This window comes from Cynocephalus volans, chromosome 7 (assembly GCF_027409185.1).
Source record: "Cynocephalus volans isolate mCynVol1 chromosome 7, mCynVol1.pri, whole genome shotgun sequence".
In the NCBI taxonomy this organism is placed as follows: domain Eukaryota; kingdom Metazoa; phylum Chordata; class Mammalia; order Dermoptera; family Cynocephalidae; genus Cynocephalus; species Cynocephalus volans.
In genome coordinates this window covers 151,196,116-151,214,028 of record NC_084466.1, presented here as the reverse complement: position 1 = coordinate 151,214,028, position 17,913 = coordinate 151,196,116, and the positions used below count along the sequence as shown (strand labels likewise).

Sequence of the window (17,913 nt, the reverse complement as noted above, 5' to 3'; positions counted from 1 at the left end):
CCCAAAAGGTCCCGAGTTGAAAAAGCAAGAGGCAGCCTTGCCCTCATGGAATAACTCTTAACCTCCCGCCCTCTTTCTTTTTTGCCCTTTTCTTTTGTAGCTGGAGCCACTTTAAAAGTATTCTTTTATTCAGAAAGTACTCACTGCGGGAGGGCCTGTCCTGTGGGCTTTGGGAAAATGCCAGTAGGATTTGGACATCGATCTGACCTTTAAGGGACTTATAGGGCAAATGTGTCCACTTGAGTATGTACCATTTATTGAATGTTTATTTCAGTATCTGGGAGGTGAGCTTGTCCCAGCAGCAGCTTCTAGGAGCCACAGGTAACACTAAGTGTGGAGAGGTGACTGTCCCTGACAACTCGCTTCTGGAATGTAGTCAGACTGCTGGCTTTGGGGCATGCTCTGTGGAATGCAGGCCAATTACCCGACTCCCTGTAACGCAGGCCCTTAAGCTTGTGGCTGTGGGAGACACAGCTCTTGGGCCTCTTGCCCATGGGTTTGGTGTTTGTGGGGTTGTTCCTGATGTGCTGTGTGGTGATGTTACATCTTCAATTCATGAGCCCTGCTGGGACCCTCCTCTCAAGGGAATCCTGTGGGGTGTTACTGTGCCCCACGTGTAAATGTCAGATACTTTAAATGTGGATGGATGAATAGTGGATAGTATTTTAGTAAGCCACAGGCCTCTTTCTTACTAAATTAATCAAACAGGTGTTGTACGTGGGTGTTGATATCTCGATGTTCAGATGTTTAGTTCTATTTGGGACCATTCCAGAAATCTCCACTTAGTTAACTTACATATATGTGATGTGACAGATTTGTTCATTTGAAAGAAAACCCTGTTTTGAAGTCAGAGGAATGTAAATTGAGGTTCTCATGTGGTTGGAAAAAGCAATCTGCTGATCAGTTAGTATCAAGCTACAGTCCATAAACAAGAACGCAGGACTGCCCTCCCCGCCAGTGCTGAGCCGCAGCAGGGGACCCCCACCCCTGGGGTGAGGAATGCTCTCTGGTTTTGTCCTTGTGACCGGCAGCAGGCAAGCCTGGAGGTGTTTTTCTGTTCTATAAACCATGAATCTAAGGCTCAGTGATGTGAAGAGGATGCCCAAGCTGACACTGTTCTTAACTGGCAGAAGGAGGTCTCAAACTCTTATCCTTGGACTCTTTAGCTGAGCTGTTCACAATGTGGTCCTTGGACCAGCATCTTCAGCCTCACCTGGGGACTTTTACAAGATTTCAGCTCCTGCCCCAGGCCTACTGACCCAGCGTCTTAGGAAGTGGAGCCAAGGAGCTGTGTTTTAACAAACTGTCCAGGTGGTCTTTATGCATAGTAGAGTCTGAGAAGTACTCCCTCGATCCCCCCTCAAGAAGCTTTCGATCCTTCTGTCTGTTGAGTGGAGTGGGTGGGTGGGGGAGGCAGACTGTGTGGCTGTGCAAGGCTGCGGTGTCTGGAGATGGGAGCGATGCAGTGTCCTAGTGGGAATCACAGAGGAGATATTTGAGCTGGGCTTTGAAGGCTGAATAGGAGCCTGCCAGGCAGAGTAGCAGGGCAGCCCTGTAGGTGCAGGGAACAGTGCCTGTGTGGATAGGCAAGCCAAGAGGTGAGGGAGAAGGAGAGAGAGATCTGGGGCCAGGAACAGCCAAGCCTTAGTGTGGGCGACATCCTTTGAGTTTTATTCTGAGTGTAGAGAGGTCTGCGCCTGTTTTTACAGTAGTGGTCAATTTGGAGCAGACCTTGGGCGCTGGTTAGGCTAACTGAGGAGGTCCTGCAGAGAGATGGAGGGGGCCTGGAGGGGACCTGAGGAATGAAATTTTGCCCTTGTTTTCTTTCAGAGCCCTTTCAGAGACTGCCTTAGTGGGTGAGGGGTGGGCGAGGGTCAGAGGGGAGGAACAGGGAGATGGGGAGCTTCAGAGCTGACTTGGGGCTTGGGTTGCTGTTACTTAGTGACCCCGTGCAGCAGGAGGCCAGCAGAGGAGGAGCAGGTTGAAGGGGATAGGACCTCTGTAGATAGCCAGGCGATGCATTCCCTCCCTTGGGAGGGTGCAAATGCAAACCTACAATCTGGGACTTGAGTGGCACTGACATGCAGGGGGTGGGCAAAACTGCAGGGCCTGAGGAGATCAGAATGTAGGGAAATGACTGGAAGAGCCAGGGGTGGAATTCTAGGTCTATTCACAGATGCAAGAGGGCGGGGAAGCAGAAGTTTCCTGAAGGGCACAAAGACCTGCTTGACATGCTCCTGTTCTTAAGAACACAAACGTACCACACATGCATGCATACCAGCAGAAAACAGAATGGTAACTGATGATGGCTAAGTCCACACTGTGTGTTCGGGATCTGAGACATGGAAGAGAAGATCCCCCTTCTTCTGTCATATTCCCTCCTTCCACATTGAAAAGACCTGGTTAGGTGGCTTTTCTTTCTTCCGTGCCTGGCCGAGGACTAGCGATTCCAGCCAGGTCTTTCTGATGGCTGATACACGGGTGCTGGGCCTGGGGCTAGGTGCTGTCTGTGTGCTGTCTCATTTATCAGTGTTTTGAGTTTGCAGGGGAAGAAAAATGAAGGATTGGAAGATCCCGGGGCTAGTCCCAAAGTCACACAAGTTTGTAAGTGGCTGAGTTGGGACTCAGGTCTGTTCAAAGTGTGTACTTTTAACATCCCCAGTCTCAACCTAACCTTTTCTGAAGAGCTAGCAGGGAAGGGACAAAGGTGAGACTGCAGCCTAATGCTAAGGCGCCTTGAAGGGCTCTGGGGTGGCTGTAGGAACTGAAGGAGCATCTGATTGGAAAGGGAGCTTACCGCTTTAGGAGATGTGGAGCGCTGCCTCGGGGACTGCCATCGCTCCACTGGGGGCAGGGGCCAGGTTTCAGAACCAGCGATGAGGTGTGTTCATTTTTCAGGATGACCCCTCTGCAGGGCCACTCTTGACCTTGAGATGTGTCAGTGAAGGTCAGGCCCAGCCCATTTACTCCATCACTTCCTTGGGAGCCCCCAGACGCCCTTCCTGTTGGTGTGATACAGGGAGTACAGAACTAGTTCCCTCCAATGAGCACAAGAGAGATCTCCTGGTGGTCTCTGGTCAGCCAGGCCAGCTTTGGATGACAGCGTTTTCCCTAGAACATTGTGCCCTAAGAAGCCCCAAAGATCTTAAAAAGTGCCAGCTTTCTCTGCCCTGTCTGGCCGTTGTGTTTTCAGAAGGCAGGAGGCTCCCGAGCCCGGGAATGCAGGGTGCTTTGCCATCACTTGTAGTGCACGTTTCTACTTCCTGGGCGCCACAGCATCTGGCCTGTCTTTCTGGGAAATGCTTTCTGAATACAGGGCTCAATTTTGAAGCTCTCGCTCAAGCAAAGCTGCTAGTATCTAGGGATCTTATGCAGATGGTGCTGCTTCAATACCTGCCTCTTGGTGGTCCCCGTGGGAACTCTGCTCTTGTGAATATGCGAGTTTAATGCAAGTACTGTGATGAGGGAGAGAGTCTTCCCTTGGTGAAGAACACTGTCATTAACAGCCTAAAACTTCACGATCGCAAGAGAGAGAGGATGCTGACAAAATAGGGAGTGAAGATTTCTGCTCTGGATCCAAATATCAGGTGGTACAGACGACTCACTCTTAACTGAGGGCATTCGTAGGCACTGTAATCTTTCCACATTTTTATTTTCTTACGAGCAGAACATAATTTCTTTCAAACGTGGAGAGCTGTTCCCCATGTTTCTCGGAGACAGACCTAAATTATATGAGGGGTGTGCCTAAATATATACTTTTTAATGGTTCCCATATTGGAAACATTAGCCATGATCCCATCCGATCATGAGGAATGTGAGTCAGTGTAGTTTCTGGAACAGTCAAGCTACCGCAGCAGAGGTAGCTATTAGTGGTTGTGACCGGCACCCGTGCATTTTAAGTCCTGACGTGTGTCTGTGGGACACGCCAGCCATTGGTAAGAGAGAGAAAACTGCAGCCTCTCAGCCTGTTCACTCTTCTGCTGTTCGTTGCTTTGACTTTTGTCCCGTGTTTCGATGTTGGCAGCGTTTCTCGAGGTGGAGCACTTTCATCTGCATGCTGCGCAGAGTGCTTGTCCCGCAGCCCCGCCTAAAGCACCAGTAGTACCTATGCCTTATAAGGCCTCCGTTTGATGTCAGGATTTTGTCTTCCTGCAAGTCGGTTCTTGCAGAGGGGAAGCTTCGAGGGCGTCTGAGCCGAGCAGCCTCTCTGCCCAGGCCGGCTTCCCTGGTTGTGCGTGCGTGCGGGACCCTTGTGGTGGGGCGTGCAAAGAGGGGACCCCGCTGCCTTAACATCTTTCTGCTGCTAAGTTCTGATGCCAGCTGGGCTGGGACTGTGCCCTTGAAAAGTGGAGGCTGCGCTCTTCCTGAGCCCCTATCTTAGAAGACATCGGGGGTTGCTAAAAACTGTGCTGTTCATGCCAGGTGTCTGTCTGTCTGGCCTCCCTTGATTCGAGGTTGTAAAACATACTTCAGAAGTTTTGTGGAGGTGACAGTTTCTGTGTATTCTGTCCCCATGGACAGAACCACGTGTGGGCCAGTGAAAACTTCTCCCTGGCCCATGGTGTGGCCGCTGCAGGGCGTCGTAAAGACCAGGGGGGCAGGTAGGCCGACCGCAGCCGGGAGATCAGCCATCAGCTGCCACTTCCTGGCCGAGTGTTTCCTATGCTGTCACTTTGCAGTGACATCTGTAGCTTGATTCTGTGTGTTTCTTCTGTCAAGATGCTTGGCTGTCTCACAGCTGTGATATTTATTTGTCTTATACAAGGTGGCAGAATGTCTAGGAGGGCACCAGGAACCCAAGGCCACTTCACTGCTCTCTCCCCACGTGTTCCTGGGGGAGCCCCGAGCTCCCCCGAGAGGCACGGGCAGCTCATCCCTGTGGCCACTCTCCCTGAGGGACAGCCAGCTGCCACACTCCCTCAGGACCTGCTTCTGCTGTCCTCTGCTCTTTCGTCCCCACCCCTTCCCTCCTCCTCTTCCAGGGCAATCTGCTCAGACTTTCTTTCTCCCTTTCTTCCTCTTTCTAGGGGGGATGTGTTTAGGGATTGGATGCCACTAATTTTGGGGGAGAGAGAAGCCTCAGTGGCATGTGTTCCAGGGTGACCCCACTGCGACCTCGAAATTGGGACCATCTAGACATTTGAAAAGACGCCGCCCTGGGGAAACCCTGGAAAAGGCGTAATTTGTGAAAGGTGATGTAGTTAGTTGTCCCATTGGCAGAAAGTTCTTTTTTCTTCCTCAACAGTGTAAATCTGTCGTCCATTCTCTGCGAAATGATTGGACAGGGCAGCACTCGGGTTTCCCATCTGTTCTCTGTTTGCATTTGGGCGCCATTTCAAAAACCACACGGGAAAAGTTTATAGGCAAACATTATAAAAAGTGACAGTCTGAAGTGCTGCTATCGCTGGTCTGGCAGCGTAAAGTGTTACCTGAAATAGCTTACCATTTCCAAACTCTCGTTTAGCTGTTTCAACTGTCTCAAGACAACCCTCCTGATGGCACTGGTGAAGAATTCAGCTGAATGTGTACCAAGAAGTCACATAAGTCTCAGCCTTTCTGACTTTTACAGGATTTTCCCCTCCTAGGGCTGTAATCACTTACAGCTTGGACTTTTTCCCCCTTTGCTTATTTACAGAGAGGTAAACTCATGCAGCTTGTACTAGTGACATCAGTGTGATGTCACACCGAGAAGTCATGATCCCTACCCTGATCTGCTGAGGGATGGATGTGGAGGGTTAGGCACCTGCCTCAGTTTCCTTCTCTGCCCAGTCAGAGGCCCCTCAGTTCTAAATTCCAATTAGCTCCTGAGGCCTTTCTTAGGGAAGGAAGGAGGCCCAGCCAGGGCAGGAATTACACCAGGCTTTGTGCAGAGGGCTGTTATTCATGCCGTTTATTTTATGATTAGCTGCAGAAGCACCCATCTCTTATTATTTTAATATCAGAGTAGTCAGTTTATTGAAAAGCAGCTGCCTGATAACACGCTGCTGGCACTTCTCCAGCATTTGGAACTCCTGGCAGGTAGAGGCAAGTGTGTTGAACCCTCCCAGAAAGTAAACTCGTCTCCCTGTTTGTTTAGCAAATTTAGGTAACAGTGACAAAGAGTGTCCAGCACTCGTGTGTGTTGGTTCCAGCTTGCTTGCTTTTTGAGTTTTAATTTATACTGTAGAAAATATGTGGAAGCATATTTTCTGTCTGTGGAAGCTTCTGAAACAGCATTTGGTGCATAGCGGAGCAGCTTCTGGAACCTTCTCCCCATTGTGTTTTGGCAGGAACAGGTGGGGGAAGTGTTGGGCCATGTGCTTCTACGTTCTTCGTGATTCACATACGAAGGGTAAAAAGTATGCCACGGCATCAGAAAAAAGTAAATCCGGGATTTGTTAATATTGCTGTAAAAAGTATTGTTTAAGCTTCCCAGGGAATTCTTTGACAGTGTCAACTGTCATATTCCACAGAGCAGGCTGTGTAGCGTGGTGGAGTCAGAGGGCAGGAGTGGCCTCTGTCAGTGGAAGGTGATCAAAATCAGGGAGGCCAGCATCCCTGATGTCACAGGGAATAGCAAATTGTCCCGGCTCCCCAGAGAACAGCGTGAGGCACATGCAACTGTGGAGGCGGACGTAGAGACTTGGGGAGTGCAAGTTGTGGACAGTGGGGTCACCTGAAGTATTCAAACACCCAGAGAAGCCACAGCCCCAAAGAAAGCGAAGGGCCTCAAGGGCAGGGGCAGGGCAGATTCGCCTCCTCTGAGCCGGCTGTTTGGGTTCCTAGTTCATGGCCACTGGTTTGGCATTGCGCCCCTCCCCCTTGCCCGCCTCTCTGCCGTCCTTTTCTTATCGTTTCTCCCACCCCCTTCCTCCCTTTCTTTTGCTTTTATTCCTCCATTCTTCTTTCGCTCTACCATGTGCTTCAAGTCTTCCTAGGATACCCAGGGATATTGCTGGATTGTTTACCAAAGACGCTGCTGACCCCCAAGCTGGCCCTTTTGTGAAATGACCGCTTAGGGGAAGCAGGGCGGAGTCCATGATTTCTGAATTTACCAAGGCAATAGTTAACTGGTTTGGGACTTTGAAGTCAGGATGGCTTGATTTTATGGATGAATGTCATTATCTTATTGATGTATTTTGGGGATAAAACCATCTCATTTCATCTCATTGGAGATGTTATCGTCTCCCTGGAAAACTGGATGACAGTTTTGACCTGGTTTTAGTGGAAATAAAAGCTATTTTCAGTACAAGTCATCTTAACTGTCCATTCAGATGGGAGCCACTCAGTAAAGTTGTTTTGTATCTAATGTTACAAATCCAAACGTTCTCTGATTATACTTTGAAAATAGTGGTGCTCAAGTCATGGCAGGCATCTTCAGCTTTGAGGAATGAGTGACAGGGACCGTCACTGGCCCTACACATTGTAGTTGGAAGGTGAGCCTTGCATTTGCTGGCTCATTGGAGTCTCATGAACATGCCATGATATTTGGGTATTCTCGCTTTTCAGGTGAGAAGGAGCTGAGGCCGAGAGGTTAAGCAGGAGCAGAGAGGAGTGGAAAGTCAGGGCTTCATCCTCTTTTCTCCAGGGCAGCACCCATTTACCAAGCATCTCCTGTGGCCAATAAGACGTGGCTCTCACCATCCCTCATTCTTCCTCCTAGAACCGGCAGGTGGTAGTGTCTTTTTGGTGACATTGATCCAGCATCTCTGGTTGACACCCCTGGTTTCAGCAAGACTTTGTGGTTTACTGATTTCAGGTGAAGAAAGGGATTCTCAGGAAAAGAAATCTGTATTTCCTTTAAGTATGGAAAAGTTATAACTTTAACCTCTGTCAAGAAAGAGATTTCTCTGCATTACAAATGGTTTATCTTTTTTCCCCCTCCCGAATGCAGTCTTAGATATTCCAGTGCAAGGAAACAGGGACACAACTTCTTATCAGAGGGCGGGACAGAAGCAGGTTGGCTGTGGAGGTCCCCTCGCCTCCTCTTTAAGGGAGGGAGGCTTTGCTGCTTCCTTGCTCAGGAATCCGTGAGGACCAATTCTGGCTCAGATGAAAGAAAATCCCATAACCTTCTTGGTGACTTGCTGATTGCATGATGTGGGCATAATAAATATTGACTATTTTATGACCCAAGCTAATCCAATGATAATTCATTCTAACATTGTGGGTGCTCTTTCAGTAATTAGTTGTTGGAGACCTGGGACCCAATCACATCCGACCCTTGCTTTAACCAGCTGTAAAAGGGGCTGTGGACCATGTAGCCTCTGGGGTCCCATCAGTTCTGATGCTGTCTGGGTCTGTGACTCTGGGACGTTGGGGCTGGGAGTGGGTCTGAGATTGGGGCCACACTGAATTCACCCCCATCCCCTTTTTTCATATTTTCTTCCTCTCCCTTTTCTGTCTGGATCTGTAGTTCAAAGTATTCCTGTTAGTCATTCAATTCAGCCACACGATGACTGAGACAGCTGTGACCTAATCTGAGAACCTCCCGACTGAGCCCCTGACAGCATCTTTCAAACTTCACCTCGTCCTTCATTTCTCTGCTCAAGTCGCTGCTCTTCGGAGAAACCTTCTCTGATTATCCTGTACAACAGGAGTTGAAAGACTTTGTGCAAAGGCAGGACTGAAGATGTATTAGGCTTTGTAGGCCAGGCCATGGAGTCTCTGTCCCAACTACCCAGCTCTGCCCTTATAACACAAAAGCAGCCCCTGACAGCACGATAGCAAGTGAGCACAGCTGTGTCCAGGAGAACTTCGTTGACAAAAACAAGCCACGGCTGGCTCAGCCCACAGGCCAGAGCCTGCAGCTCCTCCTATGGAAGGAGCCCTCTCCCCATCTCCCCCATCTGTGTGTGTGCCGCTGTCCTGCTCTCTTCCTCCTGACACTTCAGGCCACCTCGCATACTTGGTATTTTTTGTAGATCTTACATGTATCGTTGCCCCCACCATAATGGAAGCTGCATGAGTGCAGGGACTTTGTCTTGTCTCCTGCTGTTTCCTGAGCACCTAGAACAAAGCTCGGCCCATGGTAGGTGTTCAGTAAGTAATTGGGGAGTGCAGAAAAACAAACTTTTGAAACACAGCCTGCCTGTGAGTTGTGACTTGGCTAGTGCCCCCTTTGGGAAGCCCTGGGCCTCCTGTGTTGGCCAGCGGGGTGGTGGTGAGGGGCATTTCTTTGACCGGATGCACGTGGCCCTTGCTGCTCCTTTAACAGCAGACTGAATCACGAGTTGACTTTACTTCAATCTCATGTGGGAGATTTGTCCTTTTGAGTGCCGTATGGGCAAAACAATGACCTTGTGATGCTGCCCAGGTTTGGAGCCGTCCCAGCGCTGGGAAGCTTTTGTGTGTTACGGGCCTGGGACTCAGGGTACCATTTGCAGTTCCCACTGTCCGGATGAAAGCCCGCTTCATGGTCCCTAGTGGCGCCCCAGCCGGCAGCTCTGGCTCTTCTGAAAGGCCACTGGTTTCTTCCTTCCTCCTTTTGGAGGGGTTGTGTGGGCTGGATTCTCTTAGGTTTTCATCCTGCCCCACATATTTGGGGACAGTGATCATGTTCAATGCGATGTTCAACCTGACCCCAAGGTTGGCCAGGGGTGGGTGCTGGGAGGGGGAGTACAAAGAGCTATAAGACTGAGCCCTCCCTCTAGGATCCTGGTGTGTGCTCAGGGAGGCAGGACACATTCATAAATGTGGTATGTCCCAGGAGCTGGGGAAGTGGACAGAGGTACAGTGGAGGGAGAGAGACCCCCTTCGCTTCTGGCCAGGGTGGCTGATGCCAGGCAGCTCCTCATTGTGGAGGGCGCTGCTTGATTTGGACCAGGAGGATGAATTGGGTTAAACAGGGAGAGAGGGAGGAAGACGTATTCCTAAAGAAGAGAAAGGCCAAGGAGGCTGAGAAGCCCGGATATGTGTGGTGGGGCTGGGGGCAGGGTGTGACCCAATTAGTGTGTGAGTTGGGGGCAGCAGTGGTTCAGGACTGATGAAGCTCAGTGGAGCCACCTCTCAGCTGTTGGGGCATTTTGCTGTTTTTGTTTTGGGGGCTAAGGCCTCCAGGCTTTGATCATCTTGAGAAAAACAGCGTGTCCCAGCTCACCCAGCACGGAATTAAGTCTCTAGACCAGCAAAATACTGATCCAAACCCAAGAGCTCATGAAAACGCCAGAGGGCAAAAATTTTCTAGAGGGACCCATTAGTTTTCCTTGAGTTTGAGACATTGTAGTTTTAGAAGCTTGGCTTTGGGAAAACAAGCCAATTCTAGCATAAATTAATAGATAATTGTGTGTGTGTGTGTGTGTGTGTGTGTGTGTGTGTGTGTGTGTGTGTGTGTGTGTGTGTGTGTGAGAGAGAGAGAGAGAGAGAGAGAGGAGAGAGAGAGAGAGAGAGAAACAGTCATGTTAAATGAACAGATTTGTAAAACTCAGTGTTCTTGCAAGTAAGAAGTGCCACAACAGAAATTCCCAGGTGTTACAGTGCAGTCATGCTTAGGACTGGCAATTGACTCAAGCTTTTTCTTGTGAAATAGCTTCCTTGCTGTGTTTTTGAAGCTCTACAGTATGTGGAAACTGAGGCAGGACAGCTTTTGCTGGGTGCTTGCTCTGGCTGCTGTTTCAAATGCTTAGTCGACTCTGCAGTGAGTGCTGTTTCGTGGCTTCCCGGGGTGCGGGGAGAGATGGACGCCTGCTGGGGCCATTTGCAAAGCCAGAGCAGCTTCTCCTGGGAATAAACGGGCCTCCACTGACCTTTGTTGGACATTCTCTCCTCTCCCTCCTTCCCATCTGTCTCCGTCTCTTCTCTCTCCCACCTTTCTGCAGAGCCACCAACCAAATACCAAATCTCTCAACCAGAAGTTTACGTGGCTGCGCCAGGGGAGCCGCTAGAGTTGCGCTGCCTGTTGAAAGATGCCACCGTGATCAGTTGGACTAAGGATGGGGTACACTTGGGGCCCAACAATAGGACAGTGCTTATTGGGGAATACTTGCAGATAAAAGGCGCCACACCTAGAGACTCCGGCCTCTATGCTTGTACTGCTGCTAGGACTGTAGACAGTGAAACTTGGTACTTCATGGTGAATGTCACAGGTGAGTTGGCCTGCGAGCACTATGCTCTTTCTTCTCTGTAGCCGTTTTCTGGTTGAAATTTTCCAGCCAAGTGAAGTCATAGATCTGCTAACTGGATGCCAGGCACACCGCTTCATAGTTTGCTATTGATCTGTTTTTGAAATTCTTCCGTGGGACCTGGTGCACCCGAGAGGCTGATCATTAAGAATGACAGAATTCTCGTCTGCAGAGTAGCATTTTTCTTTTTAAGGCAGCACCCTTTTATATAAGTAAAAACATCTTTTTTTCTCTATTCTACTGACATCCTTGGCATTTGGAATATAGGACTGAATTTTGGATGCTTAAGATTTCTGATTCCTTTATTAATATTTGAGTTTCCTTGATTTTCCTCTCCTGCTGTGAGGAGGACTGAACAGGCCCCCTGTATGGCTGAGTTTAAAGTTCTGCTTACAGAATGTTTGTTAGTGATCAGCAGGGCCACACAGGGGCTAATTCCTTTCTGGAAGGGCACTCAAAATGGCGAAAGGTTTTGTTGGAAAAAAAATCTTTAGATATTATACAATCAGAAATTTGTGGGGGACTTGAATACTGTTTGAAGCTTAAAATCCAGTTTCAGTATATCTGATTTTATAGCATGTTTAAATTACGTGAAAGCAGAAAACATCGAGGATCACGATACAGACAATACAGATCAACTGTCATCATGAAAAGAAAACTTCAGCCTCTAAAACCTAAACATGGTCTCAAGGTTTTTGTGAGGGTTCCTGGGTTCCTGAGGTCACTCTAGAGAAGGTCTAGGGTGTAGATGACGGCAGACTTTTGCTTTGCAAAAACACATCCACGGATATGTTCTTTTGCATACAGATGCCATCTCGTCTGGAGATGACGAAGATGACACCGATGGCTCTGAAGATTTTGTCAGCGAGAACAGTAACAACAAGAGTAAGTAACCATCCGCCTCTGCAGGTCGCTGGAGGAGTGTCTGGAGGGAAGTCCCGACTGTCGCCTGTCAACTCTTCAGCGCCGTGCTGTGTCCCGCGGCCCTTGCCTTTCCCTGCTGTGTCTACTTTCCTGACTTTCAAACCTGAGAATAAACCGATGTGACTGTACACCCTTCTGTCCCGTCTGTCCTTTCTTCTCCGTCAGTAGCCGCTCTCCTTTCAAAGCAGTCACTACTTTTCTTCCTTGATTTTCCTTTTCCCTTTGGTCTCTCACTATTCAGAGACATAGAGCAGTAGAACTGTGTGACATCTTGGTTTTCTTTATAGCCATCGATTATGCTTGGCTTAACCCAGTGGTTTTGGACTGGGGGTGATTGCCTCCCCCCACTCCCACGGGACATTTGGCAGTGTTGGTTGTCACAACAGGGGGAGGTGGCATCTAATGGGCAGAGACCAGGGATGCTGCTAATAAATATCTTACAGTTCACAGCCTAGCCCCCCATAACCAAGAATTATCTGGTACCAAGTGTCAGTAGTGCCAAGGTTGAGAAACTCTGGCCTTATAACACGTGTGCCTCATACTGAGCCAAAGTCATGGAAGTGTGCCTTACTTTATAGACAGCCATTGAGAAGGGGGCCATGTGTCGGTTGCTTATTTTAAGGCAGTTAACACAGAGCAGTAACAGCAAGAGGCCATTTACTTGGGGAGTAAGAACATGGCATTGCCATTTGGAGCTGGGCAGCCTGGGTCTGAATCCTCCTGTACCCCTTCTGAAGTTCTCATTCAACTTCTGTGCCTCAATGTCTTCAGCTGTAAAATGGGAATAATAATAATATCCTATCGGGTTGTTATGAGGGTTAAATGAGTTAATGTTAGTACAGTGCTCAGAAGACTGAGGACTTGTGAATGTTCAGTAAAGAAAAGAAAATATAGCATTAGGTGCATTCTCCAGTGACATGGCTGGAATGTTCCTAAAGTGGTTGTACTTTGGTCATTGGGGTTCTTTGCTGTGTGGTGTATTCTACAAAAGATGTACTGTATTTTTCTAAAAGATTTTGGTCAATTTAGTAACTCACTGGGTAATATGCGTTTAAGTTTCCTCCATGTGTTTTCACAGCTTGGTAGATCACTTCCTTTTAGCTCTGAATGCAACTCCACTGTGTGGATGTCCCACAATTTTATTTATCCATCCACCTACTGAAGGATATATTAGTTGCTTCCAGGTTTTGGCAATTATGAATAAAGCTGCTAGACACATCCGTGTGCAGGTTTTTGTGTGGACCTACGTTTTCAAATTCTTTGGGTAAATACCAAGTATTGCGATTGCTGGATCAGATGGTTAAAGGTATGTTTAGATTTGTAGGAAAACGCCGAACTGCCTTCCAAAGTGGCTGTGCTGTTTTGCATTCCTACCAGCAATGCGTGAGCCTTCCTGTTGCTGCATGTTCTCACCAGCATTTGGTGTTGTCCGTGTTCTGGATTTTGCCCATTCTTATAGCTGTGCGGTGATGGCTCGTTGTTCCACTTTGCTTTTCTCTCATGACATATGAGATGGAGCATCATTTCATATGCTTAATTGCCATCTTGCTGTCTTCCTTGGTGAGGTGTCTGTTAAGGCCCATGGCCCATTTTTTAATTGGTTTATTTGTTTTCTTATTAAGTTATAAGAGTTCTTTGTATATTTTGAGTAACAGTCCTTTATCGCATATGTCTTTTGCAAATACTTTCTCCCAGTCTGTGGCTTGTCTTTTTTATTCTCTTGACAGTGTCTCTTGCAGAGCAGAAATGTTTAATTTTCAGGAAGTCCAGCTCATTAACTCTTTCTTACATGGGTCACGCCTTTGGTGTTTTATCTAAAAAGTCATCACGATATCCAATGTTGCAAGTAGATTTTCTCCTATGATATTTCCTAGGAGCTTTATAGTTTTGTGTTTTACATTTAGATCTCCTAGCAGCTTGGGCAAAAAGAGAAATGTTTTGGTTTATGTATTGAATTAGAAACTCTGGGAGTGATTCTGATGCACACTGAAGTGTGGTAACCACTGGCTTGGGGATTCACCTGTGGAGATCTGCCTTGAACTGGAGTTTACCATGAATGGTTTTGTTCTTGAAACAGTGGGTCATAAGTCAAGTGAAATGATCTTCTCTTACGATTTGTACCAGACTTCTACAGAGGTTATTTCTATTATTACTTAGTAATAAAACACTGATACTGCAGAGTGCTTTGCTCACTTCTTAGTTCTTTGGCTCTGGCATGAAGCTGGAGGCAAAGTAGTTGAGGGCCATCTCTGGGCAGGACCTGTCAATGCCACCAATACCCTGATAAGGTAGAGAAAGTAGTTATTCTTGTCTTATTGTTTGGGAAATTGTGACTATGAGCAAAAGACAGAGCTACAATTCAGCCACAGGCCTGTTGCATGTAGGTATCCCAGGGTCACGATGGGGGTGGAGTGAGGATGCGTGGACAGTTGTTTATAGCTCTGAAGGGACACCTGCATGTGGGTGCCATTGCTATTGATTGGGACAGCAGATTCCGTCAGCTTGGTTTTGTTGGCATGCCTGGGAACTGTGTTGTCTTGGTGGTCAAGTACCCTGTCTGATAGCACATTACCGTGAATCCACATGATATAATAAAATGCAACAGCAAGGTGCAGGTTACACGTAACAACCAGGCTGAGAGAGTGGAATCTCTCTGATGATTCGGAAGGATTACCTGCGTGGACCTCCAGGTTTTCATTGTGAACACTAGTCCCGATTGCCCAGTGCCTGTGCAGAAGGGCCAGGAGGTGGAGTGCTCCGTTTAATGAATGCCAGCCAACAGCGCCCTTGCCATGCTTTCACCTTGCAAACAGTGTTTTTTGGTAATTAGCTCTCGAATGACACCAACTCTGCCCTGAAATGGGTGCTCTGCAGTGATTAAGGGCTGGTGTTAGCTGTACCAGGGAGATATTGCTGTCGGGAGGTGCCTCTCTTGGTGCCTGTGAAACATTAGATGCTATTTAAAGTGATAGCAGTTCTTAGCTGGCTACTTGGCCTCTGCCATCTGTTGGTGTGATTAGGCTGGACTGATTCACAGGTGCAGCCTGGGGCGGCTGAGATTAAGCAGCTGTGGCCTGTATGGACAGAGGAATGCCATGGCCAGGGTAATTGGCAAGGCAGGAGAGGGGATGTTGCCATTAAAACAATCTTTTGCCACTTCAAGCGTCAAATGCCTGACCTGAGTAATAGGGAAAATTGCAGAAGCACTGAATTCTTTGCATTTTCAGCCACCTGGAAAACACCCATGTGTCTAAATTGATTCCTTTGTGCCTTCTGATTGTCTGGAAATGTCACCAGGGTGTTTGGATGCTCTTCTTAAGTAACATTAGCAAATGATGCTCCGGTAGCCCTGTGCTGACAGTGACATTTTGGGGCTTTTCTGAGAAGGTTTTTTCTCTTTTTGGACTGACATACTGCATATTTAGTTCTGTGTCTTCTGGCTTGAAAAATATATTGCAGGTTATTCCCTCTGCTCTATGCTAGATTATCGTTTAATGTTGGTGGTTAAATATAAGGAGGCAAACTTATCTGCTTGGTAAAGTTCTTTTAGATTCTGTACAGAGTACAGGAAGCCTGGTAGCCACAGACAATGGCAAACATAACAATCAAGAATTAAGGCAGGATTATTGAATTTAGGCCATGAAACTGGTACCCATAGACATCCAGGTCTTGTTTGATTTTTATAGGAATGTTCTGTAATATTCAGATTGCTCCTAACTGGTCATTCCACATCCAGCTCAGCGGTGGGCTTCTCTGCGGAGGATTTCCTCGTTCACACAGGCAGATCGTGTGGCTCGATTTTGAGCATTCATATGTTCTATTTTATTGCATCACATGCAATAGGATGTAGCGTCTCAGGACTGCCTTTCTAGTAGACCCTTCGCTTCTTGAGGGCAGGAACCAGTCTGGATGTTGAATGAATATTTTGTGGAATTATAGTCCTCACAGATGTCTTTCATGGATCTTAATAAAAACAGAGCAATGTTTAGGTCTGGTCTGTACATTAAGAAGATAAGCTGGTGTTTCCCAAAGAATATTCCTTGGAATCCTAGTCCAGACTAATTTTCTGCCAAAAGTAAGTTGTATTTTGAAATAAATTTGGAAAATTCTGCTTGTTGTAAAACTTTCTTAGAGACTTATAATGTCCATCAGTATGATACAAGCTCTGAGAAGTTCTGTAGTAAAACATCTGTTTAATTTTGTCCTTTTCCAGGCTTTTCTACACTTACTGACCGTAAGACCCTTTTTAAAATATAGCATCTATTAACATCCTGTTGCACATGCACTGAAAAGCCGGCCGTGGGCTGATTTGATTGATCTGACTTGTTCTCCCCTTTTAAGTCAAGTTCTTCCATCCCAGATGTGAAGGGCATTCTCTGGTCATATTTTAGCAGCTGAGCAGCTGATGACCTCACACCTTACCAGCACTGGACGTTTCCCGACTGGAACAATCCTGTGATGTCATTACAAGCCTGACTGCCAGGAAATAATGCTGCTACATATGCCCCTCAGTGAAACACGTTTTCTCTGGACAAAAAGTTGCAATTTCAAATGCTAATTTTTTGAAATGCATCCAAGTTGAGGGTTTTGAAAGGTTTAGAATTTATGCTTTAAATGTAGGAAAGTATAACTTAACCAAGTCCTTGCCTCCCCTAAGTACTAGGTACTAGACATGCCTGCTTGTTTGAGGGATTTTTATTACCTTCAGCTTGTGTTTAAGTGATTAACGTTTCTGAAGAGCTCAAGACTTAGTTCTTGGGAAGATCCCGACTGTGGAATAGTTCATATCTGTTGCTTAACTAGAGGGAGGTGACAGAGAGAGAGCTCTCTCAAGATTCTTGCTGCTGGAGTGGTTCTTTCTATTGAGTGAACAGAGGCAAGGCAATTTTTTATTTTGGTTTAATTCCTGTTGAGACCTGCAGATATGCATACTCTATGTCAGGGAGAAAGGCTTTTTTTTTGAAGTCACTAGGGAAAATGAAGGTACTTGGCTTGAGATTCCAAACTCATTTCATTGATTAACCTGCTGATAACAGTTTGTAGTTACTTCGTTCTAATTGGAATTTTTATTTGGGAGAGGTTATATCTAACTTAGTCAATGCAAGTTTCTTAGTTGTGTTGAAGTTTCTGGGAATTGAAAAGAACAAAACAACGAAGCACACAGGCCTCCTAAATTTTTGGAAATTCCTTTTTCATGAAAACCTCATCAGTAAGCCAGTTTGGCATTTTGTCACAAAGGCTGCTGATGGCATTGCATCCGGTAAGCTGGGATACGTATCTTTTCCTTCTTGGCCCCCCCCTCTTGGTCAAACAGCATAGCCAATGACTGAAGGATTTTCCTTTGAAGGCAGATCCTAGGAATTCCCATGGAGTAACTGGTCTCTCACTGGACTCAGTCATTTCACTTGTGAGTAACTTGACTAGTTTTTAAAAAATGTGCTTCTGATCTAATGTGTTGCTGGTCAGCAAGTTCTTGTTTTAACGAGATTTCTGAAATAAAGCCACAGACATACCCCGTCATAAATCCCATGCTCATTCAAATCTCCGTATTTTGTTAGATTTGTTTTCTCTTAGTTTACACCAGACTGAAAACAGATGCACTGCAATCTACTGGGACAGTGGGGAGCTCTCAGAGACATTTTTCCCCGTCAGGGGTCAAAGCATTCAAATGTCCTGATTAGTGATATTTTTAAAAGCCCTAATTATAGACTTAAGGCAGAGGCCTTAGTGGGGCTTTAGGGAGTTTGTAAGACAATCTAGGAGCTGAAACAGGCTGTGTTTTATTTTATTTTTTTATTTTTGCATCAATAAAAATATAGTTGGCAGTCATCAGCATCCACAGCTCACATAAATCTTGAATTTTTGCCTTAATTGCCATGGGAGAGTTCAA

General features: G+C 46.9%; 1 protein-coding gene across 3 annotated transcripts in view; it reads left to right on the top strand.

Moving 5' to 3' along the window:
- Positions 1–17,913, top strand: part of FGFR2 (fibroblast growth factor receptor 2) — a 100,652-nt gene that overhangs the window by 10,424 nt on the left and 72,315 nt on the right. For 2 of the 3 annotated variants that reach the window (XM_063101872.1, XM_063101870.1), the window contains exons 2-3: positions 10,797–11,063; positions 11,907–11,984. The exons of the other annotated variant lie outside the window; for it this stretch is intronic. In XM_063101872.1, the coding sequence (XP_062957942.1) occupies positions 10,797–11,063; positions 11,907–11,984 (345 nt within the window). The remainder of the gene's footprint in view (positions 1–10,796; positions 11,064–11,906; positions 11,985–17,913) is intronic. 3 annotated transcript variants of the gene reach the window in all.